At 33.8% G+C, this 25902-nt stretch overlaps 1 protein-coding gene across 1 annotated transcript in view; it reads left to right on the forward strand.

The window, feature by feature from the left end:
- The window catches only part of LOC150094600 (cell adhesion molecule Dscam1-like), a 229002-nt gene that overhangs the window by 167957 nt on the left and 35143 nt on the right, over window positions 1-25902 (forward strand). Inside the window, exons 12-14 of the mRNA XM_090411601.1 lie at window positions 2744-2892; window positions 4178-4309; window positions 23515-23691. Coding sequence (XP_090267727.1) covers window positions 2744-2892; window positions 4178-4309; window positions 23515-23691 — 458 coding nt within the window. The remainder of the gene's footprint in view (window positions 1-2743; window positions 2893-4177; window positions 4310-23514; window positions 23692-25902) is intronic.

Consider the following 25902-nt stretch of genomic DNA (forward strand, 5'->3'; position numbering starts at 1 on the left):
AGTGAATGCACCACTGTCTGATAATTTTACATAGGTATTGAGATGGGTATCTTGGATCGGCTAAAATGAGTCGCATCACTTAATGGAGTCTAAGAAATAAAGCAGCAACTTCTCACTCCTTTGCTATTCTCAGTAGTTGTTCCTCAATGCTAAAAAAATATAAAAAAAACTGTGCTCCTACAAAGCGATATCGTTACTATAATAGAACATTTGGGGTGTCATTTAAGATATGCAATCATTGATGTAGCGATAATGGAAGAATAACTTGGACATTCCCTTACATTGCAATTGAAAATTATGGTATATTGGCTTGAAAAGATCATTTGTTTTATGCTACATCTGTACTTGATTCAAGATTTATTGCTGTCGAACATTTCAAAATTATAAAGACTTATTTATTGTAGAGCTCCCCGACATTGGTATATTTCTTGATTTTTCATAAATCGAAGACATTCTGCTCTCTCATACACATTACTTTTCTTTATTAGAATGTAGCCTCCGAAAAGCTTGTAAAACTAGACTATATTAGTATTAGCCATTGGCGAGCTAAGTATTAAATTCTGAAACCCTGCTATCTAAGTCGCTTCAGATCACTGGTGAATTGAGGCTACTACGTAGTAATTTAGATTACTTCACTCTATGAATCCATAGAAGAATTCATTGAATTCCACAAAGAATCCATAGTAGAATTATTATTCAACAAATAGAGTTCAGTAAACTGAAATTACTGAAAATATTGAGTTCTTTCACATGTTTATGAAATAAAAACATATTATTGAATTTTTGAAAATTTGCTTATTCAGGTCATAGTATCATGAAATGTTAATGAATACATCATAAACAACCTAATTAGGCGGATGAATGAAGTCTAGTACATTGCAGAACAATATAACAGAATTTGCCTATCAACTTTTGAATTCTATGTTATCAGCTGTACTCTCGTGTAGTGTAGTGTAGAAGACAACTGGAAGGCAGAATGTTTACTGAAACGTATAGCATGTGAAGGAGAATAAGCTCGTATTAATTGAGAATAAGAAATAATTACATACAAACTGTTTAAATATCAAATTACAATTGGGGTATGTTTCAAGTGAAAAACAATGAGGTTAAGTAATTTTTATGTAGTCGTAACTGATTCCTGCTTTTGGTTAAGAGACTAAATAATATGCGAGGGCGGATAATTTCCATACTACTTCCTGATATAATTTTTCAATGTGTTTCTCTAACTACAGTGACTAGAATAACATTTAAAGATTATCCGAACTATAAACTAGAATTGTGTAGAAGACATCTAAACTGTGAACTAAATTTACAGATTAAACAATTATCAACGTCCAGGTATTCAGCACATTTTTAGCACCAGTCATGGACTAAACAAGGCGTGATTGACATGAAGATGTAGCCATTGCAGTCTGTGGAAAATGCTTAATAGGTCTCTTTGCTGCAAAACTCATAAAATGAAATCTGAGTTTAGCGTAATAATCGAAGATATCATTTTTATATGATTGTAACTTGATATGACTTTCACTCATCTATAAACATAAATAACAGTAAAAAATCGTAGTTTTTTAAGTTGGATCATTTTTCATACCTCCGGCTATATTATCAGTGGGTGGGCTAATATAGCTGGAGGTAGCAGTCGATTGGCTAAGAATTTGAGACAAGAAAATTCTGAAATAATGCTGGAAAAACAGCTTCAGACCACTGTTAGATAACAAATGCACTTAACTCAGCCAACCACCTCAACAGACCGGGAAATTTATGAACAGAATATCTGATCTCAATTGTATATCATCCATAACAAGCTTGTTCATTAGATGTACTATAACTTTTCACTGTCTACTTTTATCTTCTACTTACATTTGTATTACTCGAATGTGAAATGTATGTTTCACGCTTAACTAGTAGATCTTTGGATTTTATCTCTAATGAATTTTCCTTTCTTCCTGCATAGAAACGTTAGGAAAATAAAATCTCAAACTTTGTCATTATTATTTAGTTTATTTCCTTTCTAGAACCATCAGCGTTGCGCTTTCCGACTTATCGAAGTATTTAGATTATTTACGTAGGATTTTTGGATTTCATAAATCTTTGTGTGACGATTACTTATTTCTTTCTTTATTTATTATTTAGGATTATTCATCCATCGTAATAAACCGACTATAGTATGTACTCGTATGTGCTTTACCAGCAGCAGCAAGAACAACAACAACACGTCCCTAAAGGAAGCTGCACAGCTGACTCTTTCGGCTGTTAACACTAATAATGTAAATGGATAGAGAATGTGCCTTGAATGCGTAAGATGCGTGTTTTTATCACAAAATATTTGGATTCGAGATTATGATGCTAGAAAGTTATTATTTAGGACCTTTAAATATTCGGTTGTGTTATCGTTTCTTTTGGCATAATTATTGCTTTAAGGTATAGTAGTAGTAATGGGCAAGAGCGAAAATGGTCAAGTCCGTAAGGTCAATTCGCCCGACACGACAACCAATACTACAGACATATGACAGAAGAAAATAAAATAATTTCAAACTTCCAAAAAAAAAAAAAAAAAAAAATCTTAAGTGACTCACTTTTGCTTCTACATTATTGCCAGAAGTATTATAATGAGTCTTAAAAGTTCGCAATGCATTATTTGCTTAAACAAATAAATAAGAATTTAAGTAGACATTCAGTGAAATAACTAAATCAGTGTTACTCTATTTCAGTATTAGTTTAGAAATATATTTATTTCTTACAGATATTCTCTGACTAAAGAAGAAACTGAAGGTGGAGAAATGGCCAAGTTAACAATCGATAAAGTGGAGAGAAGAGATTCGTCGTTGTATAGTTGCGTGGCTAAAAATAATTATGGAGAAGATATATTGAATATACAACTGACAGTCCAAGGTAAGTTATTTAACCGCTAACACATTCGGAAATACGCAAACTTAATGCGTATCTTGCCCTTTTTTAAATACGATAGACAACTGGCGTTAAGCTTTTACCTGTGAGTACTGCCTTCGTTCAATCGGAGTTATTTACTTTATATTTTAAAGATTGCCACTGTAACGAAGGATCCCTTGACTCAATTTATCTCAACATATTCTTCATGTTTGGACTCAGTAGCCTGTCATAACAAAGCAACTGGCATTCCTAAAAATCTAATTGATGCCGTAATAGGGCGGTTAATATCTGCCCTATTACGGCAGATATTAACTTCTATGTCTGGCAACCTCATGCATTCTTCTTTGACCGGTTCTGGAATGAAACACTGAGTTGCGGACAAAAGCCCTTCCATCTCCATATGAGTCCGGCTACCTCGCCATCAGTTGAAAGGCCTTTATCCGGGTGGGTTCTTCGCGTCCTGGACTTGATTAACGCATCCTATTAACAACCTTAAAATGAGAGTTCAGTATGATTAATGGAATCGGTTTAAAATGTTTTTGACGTTACTTTTCGTTTTCTACTCTTTCTTTATTTTAAAGTAAATGAAGTATTACTTCGAGAGACTTACGAGATGATCTGATCTTTTTTTTTTTTTTTTTTTTTTTATTAAAACCGTTACAGTAAAACCCTACTCACAGTAGACGTTTGGTCGCTTAGTGACGTGATAACAAAAATAAAAGGGAAACCTTTTTGATTTCATAATAAAATGCAATGACACCAAAATAGCAATATTGGATTCAGTTTTCAAGTGGGCCAAGCTGACAATCGTATGTTATCTTCATGTTGTATTTAAATGTCCTTTATACAAAACTTTCATAACAGCTAAAATTGATTGTATTAATAAACATAAGTGGTATCCTCCAGGTGGTATTAATCATCATTTTAGGGATAAATGTAATTAGCAATCATTTCGACCCTTTTTCTGTAGTCAGTACTATCTTATCACAGAATTTGCCTCTTCATTGAAAGGAGCTAAGCATAATTATTATGATGTTCTGTAGTACACCAGTGAGATACAAAATTCATGATCATGAAATGGCTTGTATTTTCATTTATTTTTAGTTTAGAAAGTAATTCTAAATTTCAGTCAACTCTTGAAAGATCATATTTATACATTGAAATTAGTTGATATATTTAAATAAATACATTCCTAAAAATAAAGCGATTTTAGTACATTGCACAAGAATTAGTTGTATATTGAGAAACGCATGTGGATATACGAATTTCTCTTCTGACTTTATTACAGATATTCCTGATCCACCGGAACACACAGAAGCTCAGGAAGTGACTAGCAGAACAGTAAAATTTTCATGGTCGCTTCCGTTTACTGGAAATTCACCAATAACGCAATTCACTTTGCACTGGCGAAGAACGGAAGGTTAGCTGATTTATTTGTATTCATACATCGTAATATTTCTAAAAGAGCGAAATATTTATAACAAAAATTACATTTGTAATGATTTTTTTAAAAATCATGTTTCAGTAAATTTAAAATTTAATATTTATAAAATAAATATAAATATTTAATTTATATTTTCATATTTTTGTAATTTTAATATTCACTCTGAAATAAATCCATACTTAGAATATTAGGATATGTTTAGATGCCATATTTGTAACGTTTCAAACCTCAATTTTGTTTAAATATTAATCGTTCTATGCATTCATTCCCTTGTGGTGTTCATAATCATTTACTTAGTCTCTTTTTCGTCTTCTTGATATGAAAATATGGCGAATATTATATCAGGAAATGAAAAATCGCGTATATTTATCGATTTCAATTAAAGTTCATGTAATTCATGGACTTCTTAGAAATAAATCAGAGAGAAAATGGAAAAGACCACTATATATATATATATATATATATTCAAAAAAACTTAATGACTGTTACCGAGAGGTAAAAAGATGACATGGCATATTTAAAAAGATACCACTAGTTAACAAGTTTCGTTGAATAGATCAACATCTTCAGGTATCACAATCAAATAAATATATAAAGAATTACAGAGACTTAAAATTGCATTAACAGAACAAGTACAAAAAGACAGCGTATTTGTAAACATTTAGTGTTTGTTTTCAAACACGCTTCAAACAAGTACAAACAGACAGTTTTCAAACTGTCTGTTTGTACTTGTTCTGTTAATGCAATTTTAAGTCTCTGTAATTCTTTATATATTTCTTTGATTGTGATACCTGAAGATGTTGATCAATTCAACGAAACTAGTAAACTAGTAGTATTTTTTCAAATATACCATGTCATCTTTTTATCTCTCAGTATCAGTCATTAAAGCTTTTTAATAATATTTCCAACCGAGTAACAATGAATTATATATATATATAAATTTTATACAAAATCTATGAATAAACCTCCTTAACAAACGTAGTAAACAGGCTAACTGAGATTCAAAAAATAATAAAATAGATAAATATATCATTAATCAATAACACAATCTAGTGTCCCCGTGGTTAGCCTGGGGAAGGAGTGTCCCAGGTTCGATTCCCGTCGAAGACGTGAGGAACTTGAGGATTTTCCTCAGGCATAGCCAAGTTAGCCGGTCTTGGGCACGGGCAGTAGGGTTTTTTCCGCCAGTTTATCTGGCGTTTTTCATCTCGCAGGCAGGCAGGCAAACCGGCTCCGTGAACATACGCCTCTGCAGTCAAAAAAATATATCCCCAGCGGCGGACCCTGCATAGGAAGCGGGAATAACGCGTAGTGAAAGGAGAAGAAGAATAACACAATCTAGTAATCACAATGAAATTACATAGAAAACCGATTTTAGCATTTTAGGTCTGTGTGTGTGTGGGGGGGGGGGAGATATTGAATTTCGATGAAAATCGTAGTGAGATTAGAATTTCATGTCACATCGAATAAGTTTAAATCTTGATTTTGCTGGGTTCTGCAATTCACATAATGAGATTGTTATTTAAAAAGATAGGTCCAGTTTCTTAATTCATACATAGCGATTTATGCATTTACTTATCGGTGGGATACTTTTCTATTTTTGTTCACTTCCGATCCAATGATAAGTATGTCGGTAAAGTAAATCGATACTATCACTGTTATCTTGGAACTCGAGTTTCTAAAACATTTTATGTTAATGACACCTTTAAATTATTGCCCCTAAAATAGGAGAAATTTGATTATATTTTCCAATTTCTATTCTCTTGCTTCTTTTTTTCATATCCTGTAAGATCACGAGCATAGCGCAGGCTACCATAGTGTCATAAAATATACTTAAATACCTAAGAAACTAAAGTATATCAACCAGCGCGCATTCACTCTAATTAGTGTACAATCTATATCAGGGGTTAGCAAAGTGGGTGATGTGGCTATCCAAGGGATCGATAAATGTCTAAGGGTCAAAAGGGGTCAACACTAAAACGATTTTGAGTAACACCTAGTAAACATGCAACGGCAACTGTATACTATTCATTAAACACATCCTTCTCATTAACTATTCTAAGTAAATCAATAAAATGTAAGTAAATTTTTAATGTTCTTTATAAATTTCTGTAAGTATTTTCTTTAAATTCTTGAAATATTTCTTATCGAGAAACAGTAATGAAGTAAAAGGGTGAAGGAATTATTATTTTAAATTGATAAATTTATTATTGATAACATTTATTCATTTATTTAACATGATGGGGATCCATGAGGGATCAAGGATTCCATGAAGGGGTCGATGGTCTAAAAAGCTTGCCAACCCCTCATCTAGATGAAGAACTTTGGTCTGGTTGTAGAACTTTCAATAAGTAAAATGGATTCACTATCTTGTCAAAATATTATGACGACGTCTTAATAATTAGTAGTTTACTTTTGCTGTCAGAACTTCCTCTGCGCTGCCTGGCTGGACTCTGTAATACTTTGAGCATTGCAGGGGACATCCTGTACTACGTCGTTAGGAACGCTTCCGACAGATTAGTGAGCAGTGCCGTAACGAAAGAGGCGTCCGCCACGAGCGCAACTAGGTTTCGGGGCACAAAACGTTAAAAATAAATAAATAGATATAAAAGTCCGCTATTTTATGTTGTATTTTTAAATTTCGGCAATACGCCGCTTTAGACACACAAATTCCAACACACTGCAACTCATTTTGATGGAGTTAATAGTAAGTATTTAACATATTGCATTTAGTAAAATTTAACTTGTTTTATTTACATTTTTGAAAATTTTTTGTCATTTTTGGGTTGGGGGGCGCAAGTTAGACACTTGCCACAGGCGCTTCATACCCTCGTTACTGTACTGTTAGCGAGTGCTCTTTGAGGAATACACAATGCCTCGACATCATTGTCATATTCGGCGAACAATGCTTATCGGTAACGTGCCACACGACCCATTATGAAATCTGGGTAGACTGTCACATTAAGAGGTGTACCCTGATCAGCTACGATGGTATAAATGCTTTGTGCTATTCATAATGTATATATCACCTGCGATACCTAGAAGTAACAAGGTGGTAAATATTTTGACTGGACTGCGTATATATCGTATTAAAAATGTGATATTTAGATATTTCTGCATACCCTCATGATGGCATTGAGTGATAAAATGATTTGGGGAGATTTTTGCAAACCCGACTTTGGTTTTGCTCTTGTGATGTCAACTCGTCAATGGTATGTAGACTGTTATGACGTACCTCATTCATATAGCTTATACGAATCAACATATTCATAAATTTATCTACAATTCTGTATGTGGAACCTAGAAAGCATATGTAACATATTTTAAAATGCTTTAGAAATAATTTAACGAAGTAGGCTCATCATATTAAATGTTGAAGTGAATTTATTAACGTTAACACATAGCACAGATGCACACATAGTACAAGAGAAGATAAAATACCAGATAAGTAATTACAATTTGAAACTACAGTACACTGGTATTATTAACTTTAACCCAGTAAAAGGTAACTGCATTACAAAACGAGATAAAATTACAATAACGGATGGTACAAATACATTACAACATTTACGGTATGGAATGATATTACAAGACGTAATTTAAAAGAATAAACATAAATGTATAAGTGTATAATCAAGGGCGATTACGACATCGGTTACCCGTAGTGAAATAGATATTTACTTTTCTAATATTTACTATATTTTCTTTTTTAAAAACACTGTTTACTCATTACTTCCTCGTCCACTTTGCATAGGTATATCATCCGTGCCTGTAGTTTGGAAGTTACAATTACCGTTACTGGTAAACTGGAGGTTTATTTCATTGAGCACTGTCGTTAGATCACTGCAATTTGAGATGACCATGTGGGCTTTTTTAAAAATCTCCGATTATAGAACGGACTTCAAATAGGAGAATTTTTTCACATTTTATTTTTTCTTTAAGGTTGTAGCAAAATTTCTATAGTCATTGTAATAGACTAGATTGTGCAGATTCTTTCTTTCTTTCTGTTCTTATAGTAAAGTTTTCTCTTATCCTTATCACATTTTTAATTTTATCATATTATCCTTATCATATTGAACAAAATTTTATATATTTTTTTATTTTTTGTTTTGTAGTATTCAGATTTATCATTAACGTATCGGTAATTATATAATCGACATAATAATCTACATCTGACTGTTCATCATAGGATAGGCGGTAGATTTTTATTCATTTGTAAAACTTATAAATGAACCCAATTTGATGATGATCAGTGCAGTTTGAATGGGCACCACGTGGCAATGACACTCAGTAATACTGAATGATAGTCTCAAATGTTGCTGAAGTAGATTCCTAAGGATGTATCAAAAGTTAGTCTATTTCTTACGAAATATGATATATTTGACTTACCGAGTTGTTTACCTTCCTCTTACTACAGCCTGTGTTAGCTAGAACCCAATCGCCGAGTTTAATATAGTTTTATATTCCACAGTAGTGTTATCAGTTTGCCAGTACATCCATCAGTATACCATAAACCTTTATGGTTTCTACATCATGCATATTTATATTAAGGTTGTTAGATGTTTTCTTAGTACACAAATTATTCCTTCTAAACGATTACAATCTCGGCAATCATAAATATATGGCATAAACATTTATGGAGAAATTAGAAAATTCAAACCGTTTTATTCATATTTCCATTAGTGTATCGATATATTGCTCGATTTCTGTAGAGTACGAAAATTATCAAAATTCTCTACTTGTTACAAGTTGAACAGAGATACGAACACTGTTAAAAAAAAAAAAAAAAAAAATTGACCTAGTTTAGATTGCAAATGTGTCCATTGGCAATAGTAAATCACATTACATGACGTTTATATCAAGAGTGCATAGCCCTTGACTCGAGTTTTCTGTTGTATTTACTGAGGTCTTCAGTGAAGACGTCAGTGAATAAAACAAAAAACGAATTCATATGCTGAATTTTGTTTCTACTTCAAATTTTGCCTTCCGAGGAACTACATAGTCTAACATAAGCATCAAAATTGCCTCATACGAATACATTATTCTGGAATTCACTCCGGTTATCTAGAATGAATTTAAGTAACCCACTACGTTCCATCATGGAACTGGTAAACTAGAGGCATCGTACATACAAGAAATAATGCTCTGTAATTGGTGTGCGCGTGTGGGGAAGCTTCCTTTATAGACTCATAGAACTTATTAATGGCCAATTGCAGATTAGATTTTATTCACCAACTCGAGGAGTCCTTTCAGGTCATCATTTGAAACTGAAACCTCAGTTCACGCTTGGCGCAAAGAAAGTAGTATTTTCTTCTCAAAACGACTGTTTTTGCTATATATCTGAAAACTCGAGCACGTCCGGCAGCGCGAGTGCGCACACATGCGTTCACATAAAACGCATACATATAATATCAGTTAGAATTAAGAATGAGACTGCAGCACGTTTCAGCTGTATTTTGTTCCCACACAGCACGCCGCCAGATAATGCATGCAGCTGTCATGATAGTGAAAAATGGAGACAGTATCAAGACTTTCCCTTCGTCTTTTTTATGTTGTTATATTTACCTTAAGAGTATCACTCTTTGTCTCTTGACACAACCTCTGTATAATGTTGGAGTAATCTGTTATATATGCTGTGTATGCTCATTTGTGTATGCAACTTCGTGATAAATCTTTTTCTAACTTCAGCATTATCACAATATAAATTTTTGTCTTAATTTTTGGTTTTAAGTCAACAGAAATTAATGCCTTCAAATTGAGTATTCTATTTTTAACATTACTATGAATATATTTCGCATCTTGACCTTTACCTAACTTTTCTACTTCCTCACTGATCTGCTACAGGCTTTACATCCTCTCGAGTGTAGGGCTAAACACACACACAGATTTTCCGGCATCCTTGGATCCAGAATCTTGCTGGATCAACGGAGGTCATGTAATAATTCATCAGTACATTTCTGAACCACTGTATGTTTTATACTGCATTAAAACAGTATTAATTTAATACTGTATTAAATGAAATGTTTAATGATCAAATAAAATGTAAGCGGATGTAGACTTATGCTTGACATTAACACTGAACTGGCTCTAGCTAGGGTTAAATATAATCAAAATAAACTAAGAATCCCTCAAAATCAAGAGTTCACCATCAAGTACAGAATTAACGATTAGCGTGCGCACAAGAATTCCATCTATGATGATTTTGTCAGGGGATCTTGTATTCTTCATTAAAAATATATTGAAAATATCTTCTAAAGAATGTTATTTCATGGAATAATGCTTCATAAAATGAATTAAAATTTAAATGAGAAAACAGTGTTTCCAATGGTCTTGTTTGAACACCATATAGTAAATGGATTAATTAATTTTAAAATAATGTATGAGAACTTGTAACATTATATACTCTGAAAGGAATTTATAAATAAATAACTGAATACCATGGAATCTATTCGAACTAGTAAATTTGCTTGAAAGGATGTGCTACAGTTGAAGTAGGTGTAGATTTACAACGCGTTATTCCAACGTCTAGTTAATGGGGACATTCTACTCTCAAATAACCGTGCATATATTATCACGATGACTAGCTCTAACTGTCCCTCTTTATACGAGCGTGACTACGTGAACTAGCGAGGAAAATGCTGGTGCCATTGACAAAAGAAAGGATGTAGCCAGGAAGAGCAATGAACAACCAATAAAGGCAGCATTTCGCATATATGCTGTAAAGATAATGGCAGAGCAATTTAGCGACTGTTAGCGCAGAATATCTTATTAGTTGATTATCAACAAGGGAAGTTAATGCATTTATCATCCGGTAAGGAATTATCCGGCTTTAGGGTTTTCTGTAGGCGCCTTTGTTAGAATTCCTGGTTAACAATAGAGAGCGTTAATGACGAATGCTTTGGGTATCAACTTCGAATCTTACTGAGCTCTTTTTGGAACTTAATGCAAAGTTAAGAGACAGAGTTAATAGTTTATATATACTTATCTAGCAGAATATAATTGGACAATTTATCACTAGACAAAGAGAAGACGGTCTTTGCTGAAATTCATTTTGTAAATCTGTTTGCTTTTAATTATAGCTTAATAGCTTACTTTCTTCGACGGAATTAGTTATCGCAGAGAAGCATTAGTTACCCTACCCCAAAAGCAAAATGCAACGAATATAAATATATCTATATTAATGAATTAAATTTCTGTTTTGTGTCGGCCATACTTTGCTTACTTTCTCTTGAAGAAATGGACTTAAAGAAAGCACACTGAATATCGAAGTGAAGTTCAAATTGTCCTCCTCTGTCAAGAATCGGTCTTTTCTGGTTCTCTTCTTGGCATGAGTAGTTTGCACTAAAGAGAATTGTGGCACTTTTTTGTTCGTACTGCAAGGAAATAGTAACGAGACTTCAGAGCAATAATGGTTTTTATCTGTTAGGAAAACATCACGGCACTACATTTGTTGTAGCCTGAAAAAAGTTTGGCTTAAAAGAGCGGAGAAATTGTAACTTTTTCAACATACTATTCTGGGATCACCAGAAAATCTGTTTTGCCGAAAAGTAATCCATGCTACTGAATCAGTTGATCAAAAGGCTTATAGATAGAAATTAATTTGCATTTGTTCTGACAGAATGCATCTTCTGAGCATTCGTTCGTGTTGGAGTGCGATGGTGGACTCCATATGAGAAGTATGTATAAATGTCATATCTAATATCTGATTACTGTCCTTGCATTAGGGTGTACTAAATTAGTGAATTTAGAACTTTTACAAAGCTTACACATTCCAACTCATTTTAATCTAACACAACAGTCCCAGATTTGGAACACCCCCTCCAAATCCGTAATGTATCCAGCAGAATTCAATTTAAAATAATGACAGTCGATATCCTCTTGTTATTAATATTCTTAGAATGATATTCAAAGAAAAATTCTAGTGAATTTTTTTGTCAAAAATGAACACTTTGTTTTTTTATTTCACTTCTATTGTTTGTTGTTTCACGAAGAAGCTCGAGTTTAAGTACAAATATCCGACTAGCACTTAGAAAATTTCTTTGTATAGTACGCCCAGCCTTTGCAGAGATCCCCCTTGACTTTCTGCCAAGAATAGTCGATTCATGCTGTAGGGGAGAAAGAAATGAAGGATGTACGGATTGGTCGCCAACATGCGAAATCACGTGCTTTCTTGTCTGTCGCTGTACTAGTTTAAAAACTAAAATGTTCTTAAAAGAAAAGCTAAATTTTCCGACCTGTGATAATAAACAAACTCATCCCAGAAGACGGATTGATTACCCTATTATCGGAATGGATTCTCGTTTTTGTGACATGCGCAGAAGTGTCGAAGGGTCTCGAATTTGTGCGTACTATAAATATCCAAGCATTCTAATATTTGATGGAGCATCTCCTCCTCCAAGTAAGATGCTAGGAGTTTGTCCGCTTTAGGAGGGATGTCTTTTCTACTCCACCGCCATACCACACCACAGGTACATAAGATCCATTACAGAAGCAGAACGTTTCCGTCCATCTTCTTTTGATGAAATCATTTCCAACTAGTTTATCACCTGAGGAACCAAAACCGCTTTACTGATGAAGTCCGTCGATTCGACTGGTTCTCCTGCCTATCTTGAAAGATTTAATTCATCTACTTCTGTTTACCATCGTATCTGCACGAGTTAAGAACAGTGTTCATTCCGAATAAGGAAGATGCATCTGTCTACCGTCCAATTATAGATGCTCCTGTTCTCTAAAATCTTTTGCATAAAATGTTCGCCAAACATTTGCAGTCATACATCCAACATGATTTTAGGGGCAGAAAACCTTCATCCCTGCGGATGGCTGTGCTCAGAATATCTTAATTCTTTCCTATCTTCTCCTTTAAACCCGACGTCAACTTAGTTCTCTGATTATGACTTCCCTAGACCTCGAAAAGGCCTTTGATATGTATCCCTTCAAGCTATACTTCCATCTCTGTCTGTCTGTTTCAGGATGTTTAGAAGTTTTTCTCACCTACATATCAGATATTAACTCTGCAATTCCTTTACTATCACCAAAGACTCCAAATCGAACTTCAACAAAGCATTTATGGGTGTATGCCAAGAAGACCCCTCTCCTGTATTCTTCCATTGTGTCATTGATGAGTTTCTTCTTCGCTCTCCTCTTCTGTCTCTTGACACAACCACTGTTAATGCCATGGCATTCGCTGATAACTTGATACTCATAGCTCTACGAGAGAAAGCTTGCAGGAACTCCACAACCAAGCAGTCAATTTATTTCAAGTTAGAGGCTTAAACCCCAGTGTCAGTACACTTTCTCTTGTTTCCTCAGGAATAGATAAGAAATTGAAGATTGATAAGTTTGAGTTTTTCTTGCATGGCATGGCCTTGTAATCTGTCTCTGTTCTGGAGAAGTGGAGATACCTTGGTGTTCTCTTCTCTCCGACAGGTCTTTCATCTTTACCATCTTCTCTAGTATCTTTGCTTTCTTCTCTCTCTAAAGCTCCACTTATACCATAAGAGAGGCGCTTTCTAAATTATTTCCTACTTCCTAGACTTAATCGTAGGCCAGTCCTAGGTAAACTTTCTCTCAATACTATACTAGATGAATGTAACAGTTCGGTCAGTTTCATATCCCTCACGATATGCGACTAGCATTTTACCATGGTTTCCAGTGGCATGGAAACCATGGAGGTCTTCGGATTCTCTCGTTGCGATGGTTAATACCTATATTACATCTATTCAGATTACAGAAAATGTCTATCTCCATTTCAAAAGTATGACTTACTGCATCGAGGACTTCATGCATTAAAGATAATTATCGACCTACGGTGGAGGAGCTTCATTACAAGAATCTAAGCAAGTTCTCTCTCATCATCAATCGATCAAGGATGGAGCTGACTTACTGTCTAGTTTTGAAATGTAGATTTAATTAGGACAAGAATCAATGCTCTATCCACTCGAGCTCGTCAAACTCTGGGAAGAAGTGATGAAAAGAACTGCGGAACCGGCTGTCAGAGTTATAGAAACTTTGGCTCATATTGCTCAATGTTGTTATCGCACACATGGAGTACGTGTCAGAAGATAAAATGAAATAGTGAGGGTTATAGAGAACAGGTTGAATAACAGCAACAGAAAATCCTACTAGAGAATTAATATTGGATAAAGGAAGTTCGGCCTTGTATTAAAGAGAACAGATGAGTTAGTCGTTATTATCGTACAAGGATTGGATGCTGAGAGGCCGCTCACCAACCTCCATCATGAGAAAGCTGTCTACTATGCTAACAACTAAGACTTGGTTACGGCTACTTCAGGAATAATACTATATTGTCCTAAAATTTACCCCTCTGCAACTATGCCTTTTAACGGTGTATGGTGTCAACAGAGTTAGGTGAATTTTCTCTCCAGATGAATGTCAAGATAACTCTCTCCGGATGATTCTCTTTGCGTGCCTTGAATGAAACACTGGGAGCATTCAAGACTTACCAGAGAATGCTCCCAGTAAGTCTTCTCTGGTAGGTCTTGAATGACTTCTCGAATTCCCAGATATGGATTTGGATAGCACAGGATATTGTTCGGGGCCTAGAACTCTTTTGGTCCTACATGTGTGATGACTATAGTATGTCCCACTGTTTCAGTTCGAAGTCAGAAAAATAAAATATTCATTAAGAAGGACGGTACTCTTGTATAGGACGATGGAATTCATCTGTCATCTAGAGACATTCACAAAACATACCTTGTTCACATTCATAAAACAACCTCTTCATGGAAAAGCGGATGATCTTGCCGCCAAAAGTGGTAATAAAGTGGAAAATATGTTTTTAAAAATTGTTTAATGACACGTCAGTTTTACTTTCAGTTTCACAATATCATCTAGTTCGAATGAAAACCATTTGAAAAGTGACTGATCAAACACCTGTTTTATAAGAAAGGGCAGTGACTACTGACTGCATTTTCCAGCGATGTACAAGGGTGGTCTGAAAGGTTCTCGGCCTCGACCTTAGATGTCAACGCTATAGGCAAGAGTTTTTTTTTTCCAAGTTGGTAAATCTGTCATAATGATCCATGTGAAATTGTAAGTCATCTATCAAGTTTGTTTTATATAGCTGTATGAAGTAAAAGTGTTGTCTGTATCCCTTGAAATTAATAAAATTGAGTATCGTGCGTTATAAATTCTTTGTAAAAGAAGGTTTAAGAAAAAACGAAATTCATTCGAAGTTCATAAAAGTTTTTGAGCACTCTTTTCCTTTCCTTTTCGACAATTAAGAAATGAGCTGCCGAGTTTAAACGTGGCCGTACCAGCCTTTAATATGATCCACGTGTAGGACGTCCAAAAAGTGTAACAACACCAGAAATCATTGATCAGTGCACGATATGGGATTGGATGACCGGCGAGTCAAAGTGTGCGAAATTGCTGAGACTAGGTATTTCTAAAGCACGAAGAATTTCAAATGAAAAAGCTTTGACCGAGATGGGTGTCGCGCTTGCTCACAGCAGATCCAAAACGTACTCGCATGAAAATCTCTGAACAGTGCTTGGAGCGTTTTAACAAGAATGAAAATGATTTTGTGCGTCAGTTTATTATTATGGATGAGCCATGGATTCACCATTACACACCAGAATCCAAACAGTGGACAGAAGTCGGTTGTTCAGCGCCAAAAGACAAAGTCGGTTCCATTAGCAGGAGAGGGCAGGGAATCGGTGTTTTGGGATGCTAAAGGCATTTATTTGTTTATTAATTATCTTGAAAAGGGTAAAACAATAACCAGGGAATATTTTTCCGATCTTTTAACCAGACTAGACGAAAAAATTCGTGAGAAAAGACCCGGATTGCAGAAGAAAAAAATCATCTTTCATCAGGAAAATGCATCTGCTCACAAAGGTGTTTTGGCAATGGGAAAATTAAGGGATCTGCACTACGAATTGTTTTAACATCCGCTCTATTCCCCATATTTGGCTCCCTCTGACTTCTATCTCTTCCCAAATCTAAAACTCTTCCTTGCTGGTCAGCGTTTTTCTTCGAATCAAGAAGTGATTGCAGCTGTAGAGGGTATTTTGCAGATCTTACTGAGAACCACTACAGGGACGGAATAAATTGCGCTGGAGCATAGCTGAAATAAATGTATTAGACTTAAGGGAGATTATGTTGGAAAATAAAAATAATTTTGAAATTCTAAATTCGTTTTTTCATTGTCAGGCCGAGAACTTTTCAGACCACCCTCGTAAATTAAGAGTAGCGATATCTAAATGCCCATGCTATTTACATATCAGTTTATTCATAATAATACTGTTCATACAGAAGCAGCCAAAGCATTAGAATTGGATGTCAACATAAGATTTAGCTGTTACTGCGAACCAGCACTGTTCACTTAAATTGTTCAGTAAATATTTATATATTCAAATTGCATTTAGATTTTTAAGGAAGAATTTCCTATATTCTAGTCATCTAGCTGGATCTGATTTATATAGCAAGGCTTTGGACGTAAAACTTAGGACGTAAAACTTCCTAAGTTTTACGTCCAAGTGACACTACAGTGTCACCTGGACGTAATATAGGAATATACTACGTAATATATAATGCATATTCCGTAATAAAATACATAAAAACAGGAGTGGCATGATATTTCAAATCAAAGCGAACGGTAATTTAACTGAAATTTTATTTAAATGAACGTTTACTTCCAAGTGACACTATAGTGTCACTTGGACGTAAATTACTATAGTTATTTACTGTGACTAAATTATTATAGTAATTTAATCACAATGGTACCATAAATTTTCGCATTCTCTAACGGTTGTGAGTTATTTGTTCAGACCGATTCTGTATTACATTTCTTTCTGTCTGTATTTCCGAAATGCTGAAGGGTTGTTTATTTGGGGGGAAAAAAGCTACTGGATCTAAACATATTACATGCATGTATAAGTGCAAATACCACTAATATAGGAATGACATTTAAAATGAATACATAAAAACAGGAGTTGCATGATATTTCAAAGCGAACAGTGATTTAACTGAAATTTTATAAATGGATTTTTTTTAAATGCTATGAATCAAAAAAAAAAAAGAAGAAAACAAAGAAAAAGAATACGTGTGTGATATTAACACTGCATTCCAACCAGACAGACAATATTGATTTTCCCATGTAGGCTCGGAATCTCCAATCCCGCCCCTTCCATTTTTGTGGTCTATTGGTAATGCTTGCAAGTGTACCATATGCAATTTTAACGTCCACAAATTAATATTTTTGCATGGTTCCATGAGGCAGAACCTGCTTTCTCTAACATTTAAAGGGAAAAAAAAATGAAGATAAAAGCATGTCGTTTTAATGGTATTATCTGAAAGGATCCTATCAGGGTTTTCCTAAGATAACATTAAAGAATATTTTTCTTCAGAAGTTTTCTTTCAAAAAATGTTTCACTTCTTAATCCTTAACTATTCCAGAACTATACTTTTTTGGGCTACCCATTTCTGTGTATCGGTTTCAGCAGACTAAAAATTTGGAGCAAGAAAGTACATGCTGAGAGTTTTGCTTGCAGACACGAAAACTCATCTCGCATTGAAATTTAAAAGTTTCGATATACATAAAATGGTTTACGAGTTACATTTGGCCCGAACTCGGTCACTTCTCTCAAGAGAGTATGAAACAGTTTCGCTTCGTCAGGTCGTTCCGTTATGCTGTCGAAAGTGTTCTACCACTGATTGTTAAGGGAATGCTTGGCTCTGGTATGAAAGACAGAAAATAAAAACACGCACTGCTTTGACTCCCTAATGTGTGTGTGTGCGCACTTCGATAGTGCAACAGAGGAAATATCGAGATTGAAAGACCGTTTTTTGTTCTCCGTAAAATTTGAATACAAGCCAATATAAAATGTCATTCAAATATACCTTCATTTAAAGTGAATTGGAAAGAAAACTAATTTCTTTTGCTTTCCTGAGCAATCATTATTTCCATTATACTTCTAAGACGCCATAATAACTGTTAACTTAGTACTTTGCAACTAACCTAGCACAGTTATGAATTCTGATAAATATTAGAATACATTCGAAATATTAGAAATTCTAATAATCCAGATAACTGCAGAAGTTGTTTTAGCTCTATTCCGAAGAATTTCAAGCTCGTAACCATTGATGATGCACCGTACCATTTAGTCCTTAATGACGATATTCTGCTGCCAACAGCGCATACATAAAGTTCATTGCTTTGCAACATTCTATACTCAGATAGGTTTGGCAACAACAACAGATAGTACCAGTTGGCAACAACAGGTACTATCTGACCTGTTGTTGCCATAAAAACAAGGACAAACATTCATCTCTAAAATTGCATGAACTACGAAATCGATACGAATATTTAAATATGAAATTATTAATATTAGGTGACTAATATCACATTTACTTTCAGGGAACCAAGTCTCGAAAATACATCATTTATGACAATGAAACACAAAGGTAAACGTATAGTCTAGCCATAAATACAGGACTTCATCAAACTACTCGATGCCTCCAATAAATGGTGTTCTTACACTGGAGAATGAAAACCCTGTGCTACCTAGAAACACAGACGTCCTTTGTAGATGCTCTGCCTGCTACATTCCTGAACATTATTTCTAACACTTGTAAAGCTTGAGTGGGTAATAACATCCAACTCTGTATGTTAAGTATTTTACAGTATTGAATGGAATCAAACCAAATGCTTTATGTATGCGAACATAAACCAACACGCACAATTATAACAAATGACAGTAATTATTAACTAATAAGAAATGTTATAGAAATTCATCCCTTTACATACGTTTTATTAATTAACATACTTCTTGAGAGTCATCTTTGGTCAGGAAATTTTCCACCTGCGTTAAATAAGTCTAGGAACAGAAATGTAAACGATGCGGATTTTCATACATTATTTTATCGAAGGATATCAACTTACTATTCAATGTTTATTTTTAAAGGTGTGTAATGAAGGCTCAAAATTTTTTATACTATAATTGCACATCATGATTTTGTCGTATATTATTATAACAACACTACCATGCCTTTTAAGGATGTGTCCACGATATGACTTTACTGAGTACAAATTTTCTGTTCAAGTTTATAGCAAACATAGAACTGAAAATTTCCTGTTATGTTAATTTTTTTCTCGTTTGTCTAATTTTTTTTCTATATTTATAAAGTGCATTTTTCTGAAGTGGAGTAAACTTCATGTAGGATAACTGCTATACAAATAATAAAACAGTTAATTTATTAGAACACCTTCGCGTTGTAAACATTATCTCTCATTAACTCTCTAAAAGGCAGTGCCGTAACGAGGGCGTGGCGAAAGAGGCGCCCACCACGGACGCAAAAAAATAAAAATAAAAGTCCGCTATTTTATCTTGTATTTTTAAATTTCGGCAATACGCCGCTTTAGACACACAAATTCTGCAAAACACTGCAACTCATTTTGATGGGGTTAATAGTCGGTATTTAACATATTGCATTTAGTAACATTTAACTTATTACATTCAAATTTTTGTCATTTTTGGGTTAGGGGGCGCAAGTTAAACACTTGCCACAGGCGTTTCATACCCTCGTTACTGTACTGCTAAAAGGTGTTGTTTCGCTCTATTAATAGAAGAATAAAAATGCTAAACCTAAACCAATACGATAAGATAGAACTGCAACAGGCACTACGCCATTTGCTTTATTTACGTACATCTCACCAGTAAAGTTGTAAACCTATCGTACGTTAGTACCATGGATAGATTAAAGGTTAAATAATGCAGCCTTGCTCTATAGACCAGATAATTTTTTGAAGCTACTTCAGGCTTCTGATAAACAGCACCATAAAAATTGCCTTTGATTTAAATAGATTTTTAAACATCTATGTTCCCAACCTAATTCGAACTCATGACCTTCAGCAGAAAAGCCAAACGAGCCACCAACCAGGTTGTCAAAATGTTTAGAGTCATTTAGAGTCATTCCTCATCGCCCTTAATTCGGTTCGTGTTCTTATTGTTTTGTAGTTTTTGTCGCGACAAGATTTTCGTTACAAAGTTGTTCTGCTCACATTAAATCTTGGATTAAGATTACTTTATTGTATTCCTGATGATAGCCGGATTAGTTCAAATCATTTCCACGAAATAGCTAATTCTATATTTGTTAGATGAATTTCATTGCCTTGTGCAAGCTCACCCTTCTTACTTGGAGACCTTTCTGTAGATTTTGATTTTTAATGGAAAGATAAAGATATCATTTTAAAAATCTAAACACAGCAATTTGTGGATCAGATAAAGCATATTAAAATTCCTTGGTGTTGGTTAAAATGAGTGTAAAATAATGTTTTCAATACTTGAGAGCGTGTCATCGTTTGAGCAATTTCAGATGAATGCTAGAAGTGATTTAATGATTGACTTCATTTTCGAACGGGCGAATGAAGTGCACTCTTAAGTCAAATTTACTTTTAATTGGCATTACCATTGGCAACTTGTTATGGCATCAGCAGGAGAGTATTTGGAGCTTTTTAAAATATGGCCTGCATTAATGAACACTATTATACATGATTTTCTTTGAGGTGAAAGTTGTTAAGAGCACTTGATTGCAATTCCCATTACAGAAGCTGTAATTCGACTCCATTAATGGTCGCAGCATAAGGAACTAAACCAGCTTTCTCTCTTTTTTCCCACTTTCCTACAGGAGAATTTAATACACTCGAGGCTGTGTACAAATGACCCACACATTCTAGAAACCATTATGTTGCAGCTGCAGAATCACATTACTTGCAGCACATTTTATTTTAACGAAAAAAAGTGACTTCGCTGATTGTTTTTTTTTTCTTTCTTCTTTTACACTTTAATTTTTGAGATACAATCACTCACTTATTTCTTAGACGGCCTTTCGTTTTTCTTATATGTTCAATATGCTCACCAAAATCACTACAAATGATGTCTGATTTTTACGTTTCTTTTAAACTGCATTATGCGTATTTTTATGCTTCATTTAAATGCTTCTCTCCTCTTTGACATTATCTGATTGTAAAATACGGTAGAACTCTCAAATACCTCCAAAAACCTAAAACACATTTACTAATAATGTTTCTGAATTGGGATGTATTAGAATAAAACACATCATTCAGAAACCAGAAAATTCTGTTGTAGAGACCATGGTTTTCCAGTGATATGTGATGTATCAACAGTGTTGATAAAGAAAATGCAAAAATTGATTTGCAGTGCAACAGAGCTATTTTGTTTGTGTCAAGGCATTTTAGTCTGAAAATTACACTCTGTGCTAGGGATGCTCAAATGACACCCTGTGGGTCATTTCCGTCTCGTGTGGTTATTTGAACGAGCCGATTATTCAGTAACTAATGAGTATGGAAATTGAGGAAAAAATTACAAGTTTTTTTTTTATGGAAGTTATTCTGAGTTTGTCACCAAGCCGAGAATAGCTAAGTTGTAGTAATTAGTGATATAACAAATAGAGATAGCGCCTCTGTCACGATGAAAATCACTTTCTGAGAGCTTTCTGATCTTCGTGGTTGCCAATATTTTCTAATTCAATGTAAATTGCATGAAATCCAATTATTTTTCGAAACCAAACAGCTGTGTAAAAATTCAAATTGTTTTAGAATGCCCAAATTTGTGTCGTTGATAGTGTAATTGCTTTTAAAAATAATTATTAATATAAATGAAATACAGCGAATTGTACTTTACTCGTATTTATTTTTTTAGAAGCTCAGAATTTTTATTCTAAAGTGTCGCTATATTTTAGCTTTTTTTTTTTTTTTTTCATTCGTAATATTTTCTGAAGTGTCACACCTCCCACTGACTAACGATTGGCACACCAGACATTTACCCATCAAGGTTAGTGAGCCTCTACTTAATTTAATTGAGAAGCCTTGCTCCAGGCTAATAAATTTGTTTTTAATGAAAACAATGCATAAAAAATATTAGAATGTCCTATATAAGTTAGATTTCAAATTATTATTATACATGTGGCTATTCAAAGAAATAAAGCAATTTGACAGATTGGTGGCCAAGTGGATAGGAAATCTGTAGCGGATAGGAATCCAGCCAGTAGATAGTGGGTTCGAATCCGAAGCTTTCATGGATGTGTGAATGTTTTAGGTTGTAGATGAATTTTTCACTAATAATGTGAGGTCCTGCTTATTGGAGAACTGAAATGGTATGAAAATAGTTCCATGTCTTATCTCTAAAACCAAGTTTACAGATTATCTAATCCTCAGGCTCTCCTTTGTATGAAGTGCTGCACAGCCTTTCTTGGATGAGTTCAGATTTTTTTAAGAAATTAAAAATTAATTAAATCAAATACAGCAATTAAGTAAGAATTAATGATTTTTTTGAAAACAAAAATGGTACCTTGATGCTCTCAGTGCATATTGAGAGCATCACGGGACTCCGTGTTTTAAAGATAAGTGTGAAATACTGCTAGAAGTACTTAATGACACAAAAATTGCTGTCAAGAAAGTATGTCTTACGATTGTATAGTTGATAAATAACTGATGGTATTAAAAATGGTATCAGTGCAATGGGCCAACTAAAAAAAAGTTGAAATTAAAAATACAACTTAAAAGTCCTCCTACATTTATCGGAGACACATGCGGCATTTCCATAGGTAAAAAAAACAACAACTGAACAATGATTAAGATTGCAAATTAAGTGAGTGATATCTACCAGGTTATCGATAATCCAACAATCTAAATATACTGGGTTGCTTCTTGCATTGGAGTGAGGAGGAGTATGATAGAAGATATGCGATTATTATATGTCGGCTGCATAAAAAGTCAACTTTTATTAGTACAATCCACACTCATTTATAATATTTCTATTAACTATATAAGGAATTAACTATCAAACCGATGAAAGTGGTATGAAAAAATCTTCGAATTATAAATAATTACCACTTATAAATAAAAATAGTTTTTATTAAAAACTTATTTGCAATATTTTAATTTAGTTTTTATTAATAACAGGTTAGTTTTTATTTAAAAAAGTCTCAATTGCGTAAGTCACTTGAATCTTCACAGTGGAATGGAAATTTTCGCATACGTTCCGTAATGTGCATACCGAATAGTGAGTATCTTGAAAATACCAAAATATACAATTAACATTCCTTTCCTTAGCTGCTGTTTGTTAATAATATTTGTACAAACTGTTAAATAATTAAAAAAATGCATGCTATTATATTTCCATTTGTTTATATTATAGCAAGGGGAATCAAGGACGAATCGAGCATTAATCAACTCCAAGTGCCAGGAAGAGAAACATCAGCCATAGTTAGAGGGCTAAGGCAGTTAACAACGTATTACTTTAAAATGAAATCTTCTAATGCTCTTGGCGACAGTGAATATAGTTCTGAGGTACTGGTGACCACCTTAGAAGAACGTAGGTATAGAAACTTACATGCATTAATTCATTGTAATAATTATATTAATTATACAATTCAGTTAAGACCTAACATTCGAATGCTGTTTATGAAACATACTTTTCGCATCTGAAGGCAGCCAATAAACGTTTTGTTCAAATTAAGATTTCTGGATTATTAAACTTAGTCATCGACTTAAATATTTAAGTGAAAAGCTAATCAAACCACTATGCTTGATTAGCTTTTAACTTATCTACTGTGACTTTATAGGTAACGTGTTCTAAGGAGATTTGCAATAACTTGACTTTCACGATTCAGCTACGTCCGCCTGCATTACCGAAATTATTTTAATTTTGAAACAAGAATTACTGTTGTTCTGTTTCCCTCTGTAGTGCTAACGCAGCATAAATGAAAGCTACAGTATTCGCTTATTATTATTATTATTATTATAGAGTGTGTAGTAAAGAATGCTGTTATATAATTTATAGTGGCAAACCTATGCACAAAATAAAAATCTTATCGTATACCAGAACTGTGAATACACCACCAAGGGTTTATGAACTGTGACTTTTGTTCTGGAAGCCGACAGCTGTTTAATGCCAAATAATCCGTGACTGCATAACATTAGCAAATAAAATTCATTTAATTGCTTAACTATTTCTGTGAATGCTATTGGTTGCTAAATTATACCACATTGGATGTTTCATAATGTATGTAATAAACGGTTAAAATGCGTTTTAAAATTTTCGTACATTTATTAAGGTTATTCCGTAAGTGTATGTATATACTGATTACTACCGAATATTACATACGAATCTTATATTCGAAGTTATTATAATATGCTCTGGAAATACGGGTTAACATTGAATAACACGACGTACCGTCTGTATTTTACTGTAATCTCATAAACGCCATTTGTTTTCCTTTATTTCTGAAATAGTGACGGCATTTTGAAGTAGCGATGTTGATAAATCCTCCTAGATGGCGCCAAATGCCAGGGATACGTGCGAATGCATACTTTATCTTAGTCATGATTTGAATCACACTTTCCCTAATATCAGATACACTATTATGTTACAATAGCTATCCAATGTTATAAATAGCCCAGCAATTTTCGAAGTATATCGTTTTGATGGTGAAGATCAATATGGTGTTAAATATATTAGGAGATTTAAATCGCTAGCGAATAGCTTAGATAACGATATTGTGTTTTTTTATTTAGAAATTTCAAAATGAAGTTGTTTCGAATTCATTTTATGTTGTTGCATGCTTTCTTCAATGTTTTATATATATAGGTGTTTTCAAATTATTTTTTCATATTAATATCTAGAAATAATTGATTTCGTGAAAAATTTTGAGAAAAAAATAAACACCATGGTTTGATTATGGGACTGTAATAACTGATGTTTATTCATTTTTCCGATGGAAAAATGGCATATGAAAATTAGAAACCGTACTGAATATTAATTGCACATTTTCACCTTATTAATCTTAAATATAATTTTTTGTATTTAAGATTAATAAGTTTTCTTTGCTGTGTAAGTTTATCCAGGTATACAAACAACATTTTTTACTGATATGGATGTCTGAGCTACGGGGAGACCAACAATACTTCTCTTTGCACAGCGAAGAAATCCAGTCGTATAAAAACATGAATAAATGCAAAAGGGAGAGAGAGAAAAGTGTATTACCAGCAGTATACTCTATGAAAGTACACACAAGCTAAAAGCAAACACCCGCATCGAATAACAACGTAGTGTATTGAATTGTTTGTCCTTGAAGAAAGACCATAATGCAGCTCAGGACTTTTTCTTTTGATGTTAGTCTGAGAAATTTCTGATAGCATGTTATCTGGCAATGCTGGTTTGCATCTGCTGGTAATGTTCTGTTAGAAGATAATATCAGCAAGGAAATATTCCTACGTCAAGAATCCGATATCATTTTTCTCTGTTTTGGTACATCGTGAAAAAGAATTCGCAATTTTTTTTTTGTAAAAAAAAAAAAAAAGTATTGCATACTCTCCTTGGCATTTTTTTTGTCTAATTCTCCTTTAAGGTTGCTGTAAAGTTAAAAATTTAGCATACCGTTAAATATTATACCACACATACACATATATATATAATATATATATGTATACACACTGTACAGGGTGTTCGGGATAAATTTGACAGTTTCGTAAGGAAAAAGAAAATCTTCTTTGTATCTATTAAATTTAATGAATTGACAAAAAA

Source organism: Typopeltis vanoorti, chromosome 21, assembly GCF_054136105.1.
Source record: "Typopeltis vanoorti isolate ZY-2024b chromosome 21, IOZ_Tvanoo_1.0, whole genome shotgun sequence".
Taxonomy (NCBI): domain Eukaryota; kingdom Metazoa; phylum Arthropoda; class Arachnida; order Uropygi; family Thelyphonidae; genus Typopeltis; species Typopeltis vanoorti.